The sequence below is a fragment of the Geotrypetes seraphini genome, chromosome 10, assembly GCF_902459505.1.
Source record: "Geotrypetes seraphini chromosome 10, aGeoSer1.1, whole genome shotgun sequence".
NCBI classification, from domain to species: Eukaryota; Metazoa; Chordata; class Amphibia; order Gymnophiona; family Dermophiidae; genus Geotrypetes; species Geotrypetes seraphini.
This window is the reverse complement of record NC_047093.1, coordinates 567,731-584,663: the sequence shown is the minus strand read 5'-3', so window position 1 is coordinate 584,663 and position 16,933 is coordinate 567,731. Positions and strand designations below refer to the sequence as shown.

Sequence of the window (16,933 nt, the reverse complement as noted above, 5' to 3'; positions counted from 1 at the left end):
ATTCCAGATGCGGGCGCACCATAGCCCGGTACAGTGGCAGGATGACTTCCTTCGTTCTGGTCGAGATACCCTTCTTAATGATACCTAACATTTGGTTTGCTTTCCTCGAGGCTGTGGCGCACTGTGCCGACGCCTTCAATGTCGTGTCTACCATCACTCCCAGGTCTCTTTCCAGCTTACTGACCCCTAGCATTGATCCCCCCATTTTGTAAGTGAACATCGGGTTCCTTCTCCCTATATGCATGACCTTGCATTTCCCTACATTGAAGCTCATTTGCCACTTTTTCGCCCATTCTTCCAGTGTCGTAAGATCCCTTTGGAGATCCTCGCAATCTACCGTGGTTTCAACCTTGCTGAATAGTTTGGTGTCATCTGCAAATCTGATGACCTCACATTTTGTTCCCGCCTCCAGGTCGTCAATGAATATGTTAAACAGGAGCGGTCCCAGCACTGACCCTTGAGGAACCCCGCTCGTGACCCCTTGCCAGTCCGAGTAGTGGCCCTTTACACCAACCCTCTGCTTCCTGTCTGCCAGCCAGTTTTTGATCCATCGGTGGACCTCCCCTCGCACCCCGTGATTCCATAGCTTCCTGAGCAACCGCTCATGTGGTACCTTATCAAAGGCTTTCTGGAAGTCTAGGTAAATTATGTCTATGGGCTCACCTTTGTCCACCTGGTTATTTACCCCCTCAAAAAAGTACAACAAGTTTGTGAGGCACGACCTACCCTTGCAGAACCCATGCTGGCTCGACCTTAGCTGTCCATTTTTTTCGATATGTTCACAGATGCTGTCCTTAATCAGCGCCTCCATCATCTTTCCCGGGACCTCTCCTCTACACTTAATCCCTTCTCTCTCCCCTTATTACCAAGCTCTTCTTCTTCCCATTGTAACTCCTTTCTTTTGTAATTCCTGTAAACCGTGTCGAGCTCTACTTCTGTGGAGATGATGCGGTATACAAACTTAAGATTTAGTTTAGTTTTAGTTTAGGCTTACCGGCCTATAGTTTCCCGGGTCGCCCCTTGAACCCTTCTTGAAGATGGGCGTGACATTAGCTATTTTCCAGTCCTCCGGGATCTCTCCAGTTTTTAGGGATAGGTTGCATATTTGCTGAAGTGTCTCTGCTATTTCATTCCTTAATTCCTTGAGCACCATTGGGTGAATGCCGTCCGGACCTGGCGACTTGTCGCTCTTTAGCTTGTCTATCTGCCTGAGGACATCCTCCTGGCTCACCTCTAGTTGGACCAGCTTGGTATCTTGATCTCCATTTTCTATTTCCTCTGGTTCCGGAATGTTGAATGTGTCCTCCCTCGTGAAGATCGACGTAAAGAAGTCATTTAACTTGTCAGCTATTTCTTTTTCCTCCCTCACTACTCCCTTTCTATCCCCATCATCCAAGGGCCCCACTTCCTCCCTCGCTGGTTGCTTTCCCTTTACGTACCTGAAGAATGATTTGAAATTTTTTGCCTCTCCCGCTAGTCTCTCTTCATATTCCCTCTTTGCTCTCCTAACCACTCGGTGGCACTCCTTCTGGCTTTCCTTGTGTTCCTTTTGGTTGGCCTGCGTTTGGTCCTGTTTCCATTTTTTGAACGATGCTTTCTTGTCACTGATCGCCTTTTTTACAGCAGCCGTTATCCATGCTGGGTTCTTTATTCGATTTTTCTTGCACTCTTTTCTGAACCTGGGGACGTACAGGTTCTGTGCTTCGTGCACCGTACGCTTGAGCAGAGTCCAGGCGCTTTCTACGGACTCTATCTTCCTTGTGCTGCCGTTGAGTTTCTTCCCCACCATTTTCCTCATTGCATCATAATTCCCTTTTCTGAAGTTGAGCGCTGTTGTTGTGGTTCTTTTCACCCTGGATGATCCCAGTTCTAGTCTGCACTGGATCATGTTATGATCGCTGTTCCCCAGTGGGTCTAATACTGCTACTTCCTTTGCAGGTCCCCCCAGTCCACTGAAGTTTAGATCAAGAGTAGCTTCTCCTCGTGTAGGTTCCGTGACCAGCTGCTCCAGGAAACAGTCCCTCGTGGCTTCCAGGAATTTGGTCTCTCTCACGCAACTTGAGTGCCCGATACTCCAGTCTATCCCAGGGTAGTTGAAGTCCCCCATCACCACCACACTTCCATTCTTGCATACCTGCCGCAGTTCAGTCTCCAGGTCCCGGTCGATTTCTTCCAATTGGCCAGGTGGACGATAGTATAGACCCAATTTGATGTCTGCTCCAGATCCTCCTGGTAGCTTAACCCATATTGATTCCAAGCCTTCCGCCCTTACTGCTGTTTCCATTTTGGTTGAGGGTATGGAGTCCTTTATGTATAGCGCTATTCCTCCACCCTTCTTGTGTGTCCTGTCTCTCCTGTAAAGTTTGTACCCTGGAATGACCACATCCCATTTATTGTCATCAGCCCACCACGTTTCTGTGATTCCAATTATGTCTAGGGCTTTTTGTCTGGCTATAATTTCCAACTCTACCGATCAGAGATAAGTTGAATAATTTTCATCTGTCGATTGCATAGACAGCCCTGCTTACAGTTTACTTAACAGGGAGTGTAATGGAGGTTTTCTGCCAATGAAGATTACCACCCTACCACCTTTTTCCACCATTGTGGTGGTGGGAGGGCATTTGCCTGAGGCTTTTTCCTCCGTGTTTTGAGAAACACACATCTCCTGAAACTGAAGCAGCACTGCTTACATTGATTCATGACATTCATATATTTTTGTGAAAGTGTAACAGATTAGAATATTATTGTATTTCACATATCCGAGTTTCTATCACTATAATTTCCAACTCTCCCATTTTGGCCCTGAGGCTCCTCGCATTTGTGCAGAGGCAATATAGGTCCTGATGTTTTCTTTCCATGGCTCGGCGCTCCCACCTGGCTTGCCTTTACTTGGTCATCCACCTCCCGTGGCGTGTCCGTTCTGCCCCCAGCCAGTATCCCCTTTTTTGGATGGTCCCCTGGCTCCCATTGTTCTCTCTCAACCATGCCTGTTAGATTCATTTGGGCACTGGGCCCCTGCATTGCATCTGTGGGCCCTTTTTCTGAAGATTTCCACTCAGTCCCTTTGTCCAAAAGTTTCCTCCCAGTCCCTTTATCCAAAAATTTCCTCTCAGTGCCTTTGTCCAAGATTTTCCTCTCAGTCCCATCTGTGGGTCCTTTTTCTGAAGGTTCCCACTCAGCCCCTTTGTCCAAAAGTTCCCTCCCAGTCCCTTTGTCCAAAAAGTCCCACTCAGCTGAAGAGAGAAGAACAGATTTGTTATAATATTCAGAAAGTCAGTTAATAGTTCAAATGACTTGAAAAAAAACTGGACATTCTAAGGACTGCAATAACCTGGTTTTGCCTGAAGAGAAGGGGGCGCTGTGTACTACAATGAGTGAAGCTGAGATATAAAATGAAAATGAGCTTTTGTCGATGGCAACCACTTTCATGCAGCAACTGGTTTTGGAGTGCTGTCTGATGTCTTTATCATCTGGATGTGGACCTACTGCTACCTATATTAATATATTAGTGGCCTCATTTGCTCTTATTATTGAAATTTGGCTTCTGTTAATGTTTAAACAAGGAAAGGATTAAACAAAAGGAATACAGCTGGTGTTATAGAACTTGCCTTTCATTGATGCCATAAATAAAACTGTAGAATTGCACACTGTACAGTTCAGACTGAAATCAGTGCGGTTTCATAACTCTGCACAACAACATATGTTACCATAGTAAAGTAAGTTAGAATGTAACCCCAGGACGCTTTTAAGCAAAGAGCACAAACATATATACAGCTCTTAATGAAGAAAGGAAATGGGGGGGGGGGAAGACTCTAAATGTTGTTGAGTAGGTTTGATGAATATGGCAAACTGAAATTCAGAAAGAGTGTGAGTCTGTACGATACGACCTGCTCTTTGAAAGTTTTCATATGTTTAAATGAAATCAACAAAGAAAAACAGAAGTTAGAAGAAAAGAAGAGGATTAACATGGAAGACGGCTTTTGGAAGAAAATTGGACAGATTATTTTTGGTGGGACAATAATATGTAATAGAGTATTAAAAGCCATACACTAATGGAGTTTTTGGATACAAAAGTAGATATTGATTATATAGGATACAGGGATTTTATGGTCAATATAGAGATTATAAAATAGGATTTACTCTCTGAGTATTTAACATATGAAGATTTTAATATATAAGGGAGTTTAGATGACATTAATATTATAAAATGAAAATTTAATTATTACATAAGAACATAACATAAGAACATAAGCATTGCCTCTGCCGGGTCAGACCAGGGGTCCATCGCGCCCGGCAGTCCGCTCCCGCGGCGGCCCTCCAGGTCCATGACCTGAAAATGTTCCCTACCTAACCTAAAAAGTCCATACCCTATTTGCTCAGTGTCCTGTGAGGTAAACCTCTATCTGTACCCCGTTATTCCCTTCGCTTCCAGGAAGTCATCCAGTCCCTTTTTGAACCCCAGAATTGTACTCTGGCTTATCACCTCTCCGGGAAGCGCGTTCCAGGTGTCTACCACCCGTTGAGTGAAGAAGAACTTTCTTGCATTCGTTTTGAATCTGTCTCCTCTCAGTTTTTCTGAGTGACCTCTTGTTTTAGTTGCCCCTGCTAGTTTAAAGAATCTGTCCCTCTCCACCTTCTCTATGCCTTTCATGATTTTATAAGTCTGTATCATGTCCCCTCTCAGTCTCCGCTTTTCCAGGGTAAAGAGCCCCAGCCTGTCTAACCGTTCGGCATATGAGAGGTTCTCCATACCCTTTATCATCCTCGTTGCTCTCCTCTGGACCCTCTCGAGTATTGCCATGTCCTTCTTGAGATATGGCGACCAGTATTGGACGCAGTATTCCAGATGTGGGCGCACCATTGCTCGATACAGTGGCAGGATAACTTCCTTCGTTCTGGTAGTGATACCCTTTTTGATAATGCCCAGCATTCTGCTCGCTTTTTTTGAGGCCGCTGCACATTGCGTCTCCGGCTTCATTGTGTTATCCACCAATACCCCCAGATATTTTTCTTGGCTGCCTTTCCCGAGTACCCTCCCTCCCATCGTATAGCTGTACCTGGAGTTCCCCTTCCCTATGTGCAAGACCTTACATTTCTCCACATTGAAGCTCATCTGCCATTTTTTTGCCCACTCACTCAGTTTGTTCAGGTCGCTCTGCAGGTCTTTGCATTCCTCAACAGTTCTGACCGTTCTGGAGAGTTTTGTGTCATCCGCGAACTTGATAACTTCGCACTTTGTCCCCATTTCTAGATCATTAATAAATATATTGAACAACAGTGGTCCCAGCACTGACCCCTGCGGAACACCACTTGTGACCCCTATCCAGTCAGAGTAGTGCCCCTTTACTCCTACCCTCTGCTTCCTGTCCGCCAGCCAATTTTTGATCCATCTGTGCACGTCCCCTTCCACCCCGTGACTCCACAGTTTCTTCAGTAGGCGTTCATGGGGCACCTTGTTGAAGGCTTTTTGGAAATCTAGATATACGATGTCTACGGGGTCACCTTGGTCCAATTGTTTACTTATCCCCTCAAAGAAATGCAGTAGATTCGTCTGGCATGATCGGCCTTTACAGAAACCATGCTGGCTTGATCTCATCAGATTATTTTTTTTCTATATGCTCATTGATACCTTCCCTGATCAGTGATTCGGCCATCTTCCCCGGAACAGAGGTTAAGCTCATCGGTCTGTAGTTTCCCGGGTTGCCTCTCGATCCTTTCTTGAAGATCTGTGTAACATTCGCTATCTTCCAGTCCTCCGGGATTACCCCTGTTCTCAAGGACAGGTTGCAAATATGCCGCAGTAACTCTGCTGTTTCATCTCTGAGCTCTTTCAGTATTCTCGGGTGGATCCCGTCTGGGCCCGGAGCTTTGTCAGTTTTTAATCTATCTATCTGCCTGAGAACGTCTTCGAGGCTTACCTCCATGCATGATAATTTCCCCTCTTGATTTCCCCTGAAGATTTTTTCTGGTTCTGGCACACTGGATGTGTCTTCTATTGTAAAGACCGACGAGAAGAACTCGTTTAGCCTACCGGCCACCTCTTTTTCCTCTTTCACCACTCCCTTCCAGTCACCCTCATCCAGGGGTCCCACCTCCTCCCTCGCTGGCTGTTTCCCTTTCACATATCGGAAAAATGGTTTGAAATTTCTTGCTTCGTTGGCCAGTCTCTCCTCATACTCTTTCTTGGCTTTCCTGACTACTCGGTGACATTGTTTTTGATACTGCCTGTGCTCTCTCCAATTTCCTTCGGTTTTGTCTTTTTTCCACTTCCGAAATGATTTTTTCTTGTCTCCTATCACTTTCTTTACTTCACTGGTTATCCATGCAGGGTCCTTCGTCTGATTCTTTTTGGATCCTTTCCTAAGTTATTACATATGGGATATGAATTAATAAAGAATGTAATATTAAGTGTGAGTGGATAATGTGAATGGTGTGAATGCCTAGAAAAGGAATTAAGATTTTGTGATATATATTAAATGAAATTGAAAGGTTTAATATATTCTTTTAGGATGTACTAGAGAATGTTCAGAGATACATGGAGTAAATAGAGAAATATTATATATTGCATAAGGCATATAATAGAATACAATTAGATACTTATATGAGATTAACATATATGATTAAATTGAAGTATTTCTTATGTGGTTTAAGAATTTTTAAGTTTTAAAGAAACTTAGAGAAGAAGTAAATACTAATATTTTTATTTTATGGTAACGTACAATAATATTATAGAACGGAAGTATTTAAAGACTAAAAATATCTTGGTTTCAATAAGATAGAAATTGAATATAATTAATATACAGAATGGGTTTGATTTTGGATTGGGAAAAAAAAAAATTAATGATATGGGGGACAATAAATATTACAAAAATGAGATTTGGAATATTATGTAATTTTACTCCTTTGCTTAAGATGATTCTCTTTTTATTATTAAGGTCTTAAGTTAATGATTGAATGGGTTTAATTTGCCTGTGGGGAGTTTTTCTTTTGCTTGGCCACTATGGGCGTTTCGAAGTTTGCATTTATTTTGGGGAGGGGAGGGGTGGGAATAAGGGAGGGGATATGGGGAGGGGTTAGGAATGAGGGTTTAAAGGTGTGCTTTTTGGTATGAGGAAAAAGTTTATATTCTATTTTTGAGATGGATATATTTATATAATAAATTTCAGTTATATAATGGGTTTTAAAATTTTCTCCTTGAACGTAAATGGCCTCAATCACCCAATAAAAAGAAAAAAGGTATTGTCATATCTTAAGCAACAGAATATAGATATTTGTTTTTTACAGGAGATACATTTGTCTGGGTCAGAATCCATGAAGCTGTCAGATAATTGGATAAAACAATGTCTATATGCACCAGCGATAAAAAAAAAAAGGCAGGAGTAGCAATCTTGGTTAACAAAAAATGTTCGGCAACATTTAATATGGTTAAGGCAGATCCTCTAGGAAGGTGGGTACTTGTTGACATGAGCATGAGTAATACTACAATGGCGTTATTAAATATATATGCCCCTAATTCGAATCAAAGTGAATTCTTTAAATCTCTACAACAATTAGTATTACCACTGGCTGCTACTAATTTAGTGGTGGCAGGGGATTTTAATGCTGTTATAGATCCAATAATGGATAAAAAACCTAGCAGAATTATGAAATCAATGGGTTTAGATAATTTAATACAATCATGTAATTTAAAAGATATATGGCGTATTCTTCATTTTAATGATCGGGAATTTACATTTTGTTCGCATGTTCATCAATCATTTTCAAGAATTGATTATATTTTTGTTTCAGATCAAATGTTACAGCAAGTTGAAAAAGCTGCCATAGAACCAATAGTAATATCAGATCATGGTGGTATATGGATAGAAGTAAATTTAGTAGATCAAGATAATTCCAAACCTGTATAGAGGTTTGATAATGCATTGCTTGCTGATTCTAAATTCTGTACATAATTTCAGGTCAAAATTAATGAATATTTTATACTTAATGATTTAGAGGAAATATTGATTGAAATTTTGTGGGATGCTTTCAAAGCAACTATGAGAGGACAAATTATTTCATATTCTGCATATAATAAGAAACAGTAAGAAAGCAGTTTGTAAGCTTGGAAAAAGAGATTAAAAATTTAGAATTACAATTGGTTAACAAGTGGGAACAGGCTGCATTTCAAATATTGTTAAAAAAATTTTTTTATAGGTTTCATCAATCCTATATATTGCGCCAAGGTATGTATTGGGTCCTCCCAGAACTCATGGAGAAGCTTCCAGATTGGTTATGGTTGGAGTGGCAGCTCATGTCTCCTATCAGGCTTCGTCATCTGCTTAGCATTAAAATGCCTAGAATAAGGAAAACCAATAGGATATTAATGGACACATGGACAACATTAAAGTATGTAAACAACTTAACTCCTATTACTATTCAAAAATCTACTTGTCAAAATATATGGCTGAACTCCAAGATACAAATAGGCGGTTTTATGATTGTCTGGAAGGATTGGATTGAAGCAGGAATACGTACTTTAGATGATGTTATTAATGATGGTAAGCTGCTGGAGTTTTCACAATTGCAACATAAATTTGGACTTAATAAAAAACAAAGTTATAAGTGGTTGCAATTGAAGCAGGCTATTCAGGCAGGGTTCCCTGAATGGAAGTCTTTAAATACTCATTTTACTCTAGAATTCTTATGCTTCCAGGCAGATTTTATGGGTCACCAGGCCGCACAGTGGTATAAAACATTATCTGGATATTTAAATAAAAAACCAAGGACTGTACTTAGAGATATTTGGAGCATTGAGATTAAGCATCAAATTAATGCATCTCAATGGCCACGTATTTGGTCTTGGAGGATAAGATGTACAATGTCTGCGTCTATGAGGCAAACATGGTTTTTCCTGTTGCATAGAGCACTCTGGACCCCTGTTCGCTTACAAAAATTGGATTGCTCTAAGTCTAATAGATGTTGGCATTGTCATCTTGAGGCTGGAACTCTAGATCATTTATTATTTTATTGTCCTTTTATTAATAATTTTTGGAAATTGATCTGGGGTCAAATAAATTGTATGTTAGAGAATCCTGTGGCCCTATCATATGACACAGTTTTGTTTGGAATGTCTTTGAGGGCCAAAAGTCAAATTTCATCGAATAATAACAAACTGTTAATGATTTTAACAGGAGTTGCCATCCAACATATAACACATAACTGGAAAGACTATAGAGGATTGAATTATTGTTTCTGGTGGAGTTCGGTTTGTCAGGTGTATGAAATGGAAAAAACATTGGCAATCAAGAGAGGTTATTATAAGAAATTTAAAGAGGTGTGGAGACCATTAATTGAGTATTATAATAAATAAATAATTATATTTATCCCCATTAAATATATGTAGAGGGGAGGAGGGATGGGTGGGTTTTATGACATTATGAGGGGTAATATATGGAAAGGGAGGGAGGGGAGATAATTTATGGTATAAAATGAATGTAGAGTTTCAAGTGAAGAATGTATAGTATGACTTGAATTATTGTACACTTGTTTGCATAATGTAAAAACGAATAAAGATATTTAAAAAAAAAAAAAAAAAAAAAATGTGAATAAAATGAGGTTTCCTCTAGGTTAGTAAGGAAGGATATTTTTCCTCAGCAAGCATTGTATTATGGTAGTTCAAATAAGGCGGGAAGATTATTGGCAAATTATTTAAAAGCAAAGAAAAGGAAAGAGAAAATTGGCATAATTAAAGATGATTTAGGGAATTCTCATTCTCAGATTGGAAATATATTAAAACAATTTTTGAAATATTATCAGTCCCTTTATTCTTCTGAGTCTTATGCAAATAAAGAGAAAGATGGGTTGGATTTTTTGAGTTTAATTGAAGGTCCTAAGGTTCCTGAGCATGTAAAAAGAAATTTAGATGAACCTATATCGCTAAAAGAGTTACAAACAGCACTGAAATCTCTTAGAGTTGGGACCGCTCCAGGTGGGGATGGATTTACGGTAGAGTTTTATAAAGAATTTCAAATTTCCCTTTTACCCTATTTGTTAAAATTATATCAGGATCAACTGAATAAAGATTGTATATCAGGCACTATGGCAGAATCTTTAACTATTGTTTTGCCAAAGCCAAATAAAGATCCAACATTGGTTTCAAATTACAGGCCTATTTCTTTAATAAATGTAAATTATTAGCTAAAATTTTAGCTTTAAGATTGGCTAAAGCTCTTCCGCATATAATAGGTATGCATCAAACTGGATTTGTTGCTCAAAGACACTCTTCCAATAATACTAGATTGGCATTTCAGATGTATTATTTAACAAAACAAATTAATGATCCGGCTTTTTCAGTATCATTAGATGCTGAGAAAGCTTTTGATCGTGTAGAGTGGAAATTCATGTATCAAGCTATGGAATGGTTTGGTACTGGATCTGGATTTATACAAATGATTCAAACACTGTATAGCTCCCCGATTGCTCGTTTATATATAAATAATAATTTTTCGGATGCTTTTAAATTGCAAAGGGGAGTTAGGCAGGGTTGTCCATTATCTCCTTTGCTGTTTGATATAGTACTTAAACCCTTGTTATTAGCTATTCGACAGGCAAAGGACATACAGGGTATTCCATGTGCGGGAGTGGATTATAAAGTATCCGCTTATGCGGATGATATTTTGCTTCATTTGAGAAATCCGGAAACAACAATTCCATGTCTACTTGAAGTAATTGATACATTTGGAAAATTCTCAGGATACAAAATAAATTGGACTAAATCAGAAATTTTACCTTTAAATGTGTATTGTACAAAAGGTATATTTGATTCTTTCCCTTTTATTTGGAAAGAGGATGGAATAAAATACTTAGATATTTGGTTGAAAGATACACTCGAAGAGACAATGAGAGTAAATGAAAAATTTTTATTACAAAAAGTAATAGAGTTGTGTGAGCAATGGAATCCTTTGCATTTATCGTGGTAGGAAAGAGTTCAAACTGTTAAAATGATGATTCTGCCTGTGGTTTGTTACCAATTGGGCATGATACCAGTGTTTTTTCAGGGGTCTTTCTATAAAAAGTTAAATAGTATTCTGGTTAAATTTATTTGGCTGGGTAAAATTGCAAGAATTGCTCTAGTGTCTTTGCAAAGGCCAATTAGGGAGGGTGGGGTAAATTTTCCTAATTTTTATAGGTATCACCAATCCTATATCATGCGCCAAGGTATGTATTGGGTCCTCCCAGAGCTTTTGGAACAACTGCCAGACTGGTTATGGGTTGAGAGGTCGCTTATATTTCCACTTAGACTTGATCTTCTGCTCAGTATAAAGATGCCTAGAATACGTAAAGACAATAGAGTATTAATGGATACTTGGAAAACATTAAGATTTGTAGACAAATTAACTCCTGAGTCTATTGGAAAATCTACACATCAATCTATTTGGGTAAACTCCAAGATACAAATAGGCGGGTTTAAGATTGTCTGGAAAGATTGGATTAAAGCAGGTATAAGATCCTTAAATGAAGTTATTCAAAATGGTAAACTGCTTGATTTTTCACAATTGCAACATAAATATGGTCTAAATAAAAAACAAAGTTATAAATGGTTGCAGTTGAAGCAGGCTATTCAGGTAGGGTTCCCTGAATGGAAATCTTTACATGATCATTATAGCTTAGAATTCCTATGTTTTCAGGCAGATTTTCTGGGACACCAGGCCGCCAAGTGGTATAAAATTTTATCTAATTATTTGAATAAGAAACCTAAAAATGGATTAAGGGATATTTGGAGCATTGAGATTAAGCATCAGATTAATGCATCTCAATGGCCACGTATTTGGTCTTGGAGAATTAAAGGTACGATGTCGGCATCTATTAGGCAAACATGGTTTTTCTTGTTGCATAGAGCATTCTGAACCTCTACTAGATTACAAAAATTAGATTGCTCTAAGTCTAATAGGTGCTGGCATTGTAAAATTGAAGTTGGAACTCTGGATCATCTTTTATTTTATTGTCCATATATTCAGGCATTTTGGTTATTAATATGGGATCAAGTTAACCTCTTTATGGAAAATCATGTGGCATTGTCATATGATACAGTTTTATTTGGAATATGTATGAGAAATAAAAGCCAAATATCTGCAGTAAATAATAAGCTTTTGATGATCCTTACAGGAGTGGGGATACAACAAATAACATTGAATTGGAAAAATTGTTCTAGACTAAATTACAGCTTCTGGTGGAACTCAGTGTGTCATCTGTACAAAATGGAACGTTTACTTGCAATACAAAATGGTCATTTTAATAGATTTAAAGATGTGTGGAGGCCAATAATAAATTATCATAATGATTAATGTTAATTTATTATTCTTTTTACTTATATGATAATTGAAAGAATGGGGGGATGGGGGATGGGTGGGTTATGATAATTTAATATATATGTGCATAATTTAATTGATTAATATACATAGGAATTATATTATTCATGTGTAGATATGAGATGGGGGTGGGATATAAATCTTTTAGTTATATATTGTTATGGAATTATCAAGTGATAATGTAATATGTTGTGTTCATATTTTAATGTACACTTGATGTATATGTTAAAATGAATAATTGGAAGGATTACACTAAATTGAATTACACTTTTTGGTGGAATTCAATTTGTCATATATATAAAATGGAAAAAGTATTGGCATTACAACAAGGTTATATTAACAAATTTAATAAAATATGGAGACCATTGACAATTTATTCCACTGATCAGATATAATAACATATGTATAGAACATATAGAAGGGGTAGGGAGGGAAAACTATTGTAATATTAATATGATATAAATTCTGAAAAAGGGTTTATTTAATTCACATTGTAAGAAAATTTAATGATAATTTCAAGTGTTTTTTTGTATAATTGAATGTATTACATGTATTTCACTTGATGTAAGAATTTAAAAAAAAGAATAAAAAATATTTATACAAAAAAAAAAAAAAAATGAATAAAGATTTTGAAAAAAAAAATTTTTCTTTAATATTCACCGACCCTCAGAAGTGCCACCATGATACTCAAAACATTTAAGAACTTGGTGGTTGTATAAGACGGCGAAAGCTTGTAGAGGGATAGGAGCCTTGAAAAAACCCTCTGGGTGAAACATGTCGGCATAGATGTCCCTACTAACTGACCACCTGAAGGCAAAAAAGCTAAAAGCTAAGTACCTTGTTAAAAATGGTTGTTGACAAAATGCTTAAAAATAACTTTAAAAACAATTCAACTAAGATAGTTAGTAAAGTTGGACCCAGTGAAGATACAGTGCGTGAAGCCGGATACAGTGAAATGTTTTGAGTATCATAGTGGCACTTCTGAGGGTCGGTGAATATTGAAGAAATTTTTGACAAGTGTGAGCCCACTTGCTCCCCGGTCTGCCGTCCCTCCCTCTGCCGTCCCTCCCTCTGACCTCCTGGACCCTCCTCAATTACCAAAGCACCAGCGGCAGCCGGTCAGCAGAGGCAGCACTGTAAACATGGCTGCTCGCAGCCAGCTCTGGAAGGGTCTTTCCTCTAATGCAGGGGTCTCAAAGTCCCTCCTTGAGGGCCGCAATCCAGTCGGGTTTTCAGGATTTCCCCAATGAATATGCATGAGATCTATGTGAATGCATTGCTTTCAATGCATATTCATTGGGGAAATCCTGAAAACCCGGCTGGATTGCGGCCCTCAAGGAGGGACTTTGAGATCCCTGCTCTAATGCGTTGGAACTGTGAAAGTGTGTGGTGCAGTGGTTAGAGCTTCAGCCTCGGAACCCTGAGATTGTGGGTTCAAATCTTGCACTGCTCCTTGTGACCCTGGGCAAGTCACTTAATCCCCATTGCCCCAGGTACATTAGATACAGTGGGAGCCCATCGGGACAGTTAGGGAAAAATGCTTGAGTACCTGAATAATTTGTAATCTGCATAGAATTGTAGTATATGCAGAATATAAATTTTTTTTTTTTTTTTAAAGTGACCTGTCAGAGGAAAGGCCCTGCTGGCGCTAGCTGTGATCAGCCTGTTTTTAGCTCTGCCTCTGCTGACTGGCTGCCACTGCTGCTTTGAGTAAGGGGAGGAGTCATGGCTGAGGACTGATGCTGCTGCTTTGGGGCTGATGGGAGGGTTGGAGGGAGGGGGGGTTCACGGTTTAGGATTGCTGCCACTGCTGATTTAGGGAGGGAGGGGAGTTCGTGGCTTAGGACCACTGACATTGCTGCTACTTCAGGGCTGGAGGGAAGGACAGAGGGGAGTTTGCAGCTCAAGACTGCTGCTGCCGCCGCTGCTGCTTCAGGGGCTGGAGGGAGGACGTCAGGGAGATATATAAGAAAATATAAAGCTTGACCTAAAGGTGGTATTAACAGAAAAATAAGAAGTTCAGTGCACTGCAAAGTGTTCCCCCATCTTCTTTTATTTCCAAGAAGAATTTGATCCCAGAATCACAAATCTTTACATTTCATTTTTATATTGAGTGCAATATTATTTATGCATGAACCCTTAGAAATGGGGCAGCCGCATAAAATATAAACTGTTCCAAATACCAGTATCCTGTTGCTTGCATAATTTAACTTACCAGAAGTAAGAGTGCCAGGGACTGGAATCTGTTGCTGAGCAGAGATTAAGGCAGCTGCTGAGTCATTACAAAGAGCTTCCATTTCTTTCCTCATTTCTGCAATCACTGCTTTGAGTCCTGTGTTTTCTTCCTGCAGCTTCTCATTTTCGATCACGGTTTGTGAATCATAAAATAATGTCTAAAGAATGATAGAACTATAACTATCAGCTACTGGCAGATTTAATTTCTACAAGAGCAATAAATAAAAGGGTGATTGTGCCTCAGAAGTCAGCCACTGGTCTCTTCATATCCCTAATGTCAAACAGGAAGCAGCCAAAAGTACCAACCAGTGGCTTACAAATAGAAGAGATTTATTAAAAGAGCAGCTTTTAATGGTGATATGTGCTTGTATTGCCCTACTGTACAGACATTCTAGGAAAAGCCCAACATGTTTTGGCAGCAGACTGCTAGCATCAGGGGTACATCTGAACTTTGTATTGGGGACATGTAACACACCTATAAATAATTAAACAATCAGAACATATAGACATAATAAAATCATCGTAATTATGACTGGAAATTCATAAAAAGATATGCACATTAAAAGTAATGCACTCAGGGGACCATTTACTAAAACTTAGAAGACCCCACAATAGAGATACCCCAATCAACATCTGGCATATTAAAATCACTTATTAGTAACATTTCTCCTTATACAGATATATCCTGAATGTCTACTATTAAATCTCTGTCCACTTCTGTCTGTGAAGGAGGCCTGTATATTACATCACCTACGGTGCCTCTAACTTACCCTGCAAATGTAATGTAATGTAATGTAATGTAATTTATTTCTTATATACCGCTACATCCGTTAGGTTCAAAGCGGTTACAGAAAATATACATTAAAAATTATGAGCAAGAAAGGCACTTTGAAATTCCCTCACTGTCCCGAAGGCTCACAATCTAACTAAAGTGCCTAGAGATTAGTAAAGAAGTGAAGAGTTCAGAAAAAGGAAAAAATAAGAAAGAAAACATTCTAACAGGAATGTATTGAATTAAGTATTATGGAAGATAGAGGAGAGGAGAGAAAGAAATAGTTGATAGTTTGATAGTTAATAAGGTTGATAGTCCCAGGAAGCCTTGTCTCCTCCAATGTGATGGTCTCCTCCTTACAGTCCTTATGTCTCACTGCCCGTGCTCCAGCTGCTACCCTGAATGAGTGCTTCAAGGAGACTGCTCCAGATTAAGTCTGCGGTAGATACCAGTTTTCCTCCTCTGAAGAAAGCCATCTGGTGCCGATCTCTGTGTGTGCCAGTGCCGCAGGAGCTGAGGTTGATAGGGAACTCACGCCCTGCTGCCGCTGCGATCCCTATATCGCACGGATCCCGCGACTTTGTTGTGAAACTCCGAAGGTAAGTCGAGCTGATGGATGTCGTGACTCTAGTACAGAAGTTCATATACTCAGGATGGGCAAGCACCGAACAGGCAGTTGCTGTCAAAGCCAGGAGCGAAGGAGACAGACGGAGACAGCGAAGAAGACTGCACTGACCACTTGGGTGCCGAGGTCGGCGAGTCTCCCGCTCCAGCATGATTCGCCTTGTACTTCCGGACGGTGGGCTCCGTGGGAGGCTCCCTCCAGCTCCCCCAACTGCAGGCCAACGATTATAGCGCAGCATCTGCGCTGCTCTCATCTTGGGAGCCCGGCTCGATTGCTGCCTCCTGCCGCTTGCCTGAGTTCTGTAGTCTTTCCCTCCGCTCTTAAATAGGGGAAACTGCAGCGCACAGCCGCCGGCAAGTAGTAGCAAAGGATCCAGACGATGTCTTTCACAACCAAAAAACAAGGCCTCAACCGGTCTATCTTAGCCACAACCATAAAGTCTATCAAACCACAGATAAAGGGATTCCCAACTGCCAAGTTGGACCCAAAGGTCAAATCACTAAAACAATAAATAACTTGAAAAATAAATATATAATATGCTGCTTCACGATGGCCGAGACCACTGTGTCCACTGCTGGCGACTTCAAGGTATCCCTATCCTCCTCTGAGTCATAGAGGCGAGTCATAGAGCACGCAAAATGAAAGGGAGCCTCTTGCTTTCCACTGCACAAGCACAATATCCCAAATATCCTGATGCATAGGAAAAAAGTGCGATGCAATTGTGTGGCTTTAATATGATCTTTAACATATAACACCATTTCCCTTCCTTTTTTTTCCTACCCTGTCTTTCCTGAATAGATATAACCCAATATAACTATATCCCAATCATGGTTCTTCATGAACCATGTCTCTGTGGCCTTCTCTACATCCAACTCAGCCTCTTCCATCACAGCCTCTAGATCAGGGATGTCAAAGTCCCTGCTCAAGGGCCGCAATCCAGTCGGGTTTTCAGGA

General features: G+C 39.7%; 1 protein-coding gene across 5 annotated transcripts in view; it reads right to left on the bottom strand.

Annotated features, from left to right (window-relative positions):
* Nucleotides 1-16,933, bottom strand: part of CCDC57 (coiled-coil domain containing 57) — a 411,998-nt gene that overhangs the window by 145,567 nt on the left and 249,498 nt on the right. For all 5 annotated transcript variants that reach the window (XR_004540808.1, XM_033960323.1, XM_033960322.1 and 2 more), the window contains one exon: nucleotides 14,563-14,740. Coding sequence is in view for 4 of the 5 variants with exons in the window: in XM_033960323.1 (XP_033816214.1) it covers nucleotides 14,563-14,740 (178 nt within the window). In the remaining variant the exon portion in view is untranslated. The remainder of the gene's footprint in view (nucleotides 1-14,562; nucleotides 14,741-16,933) is intronic.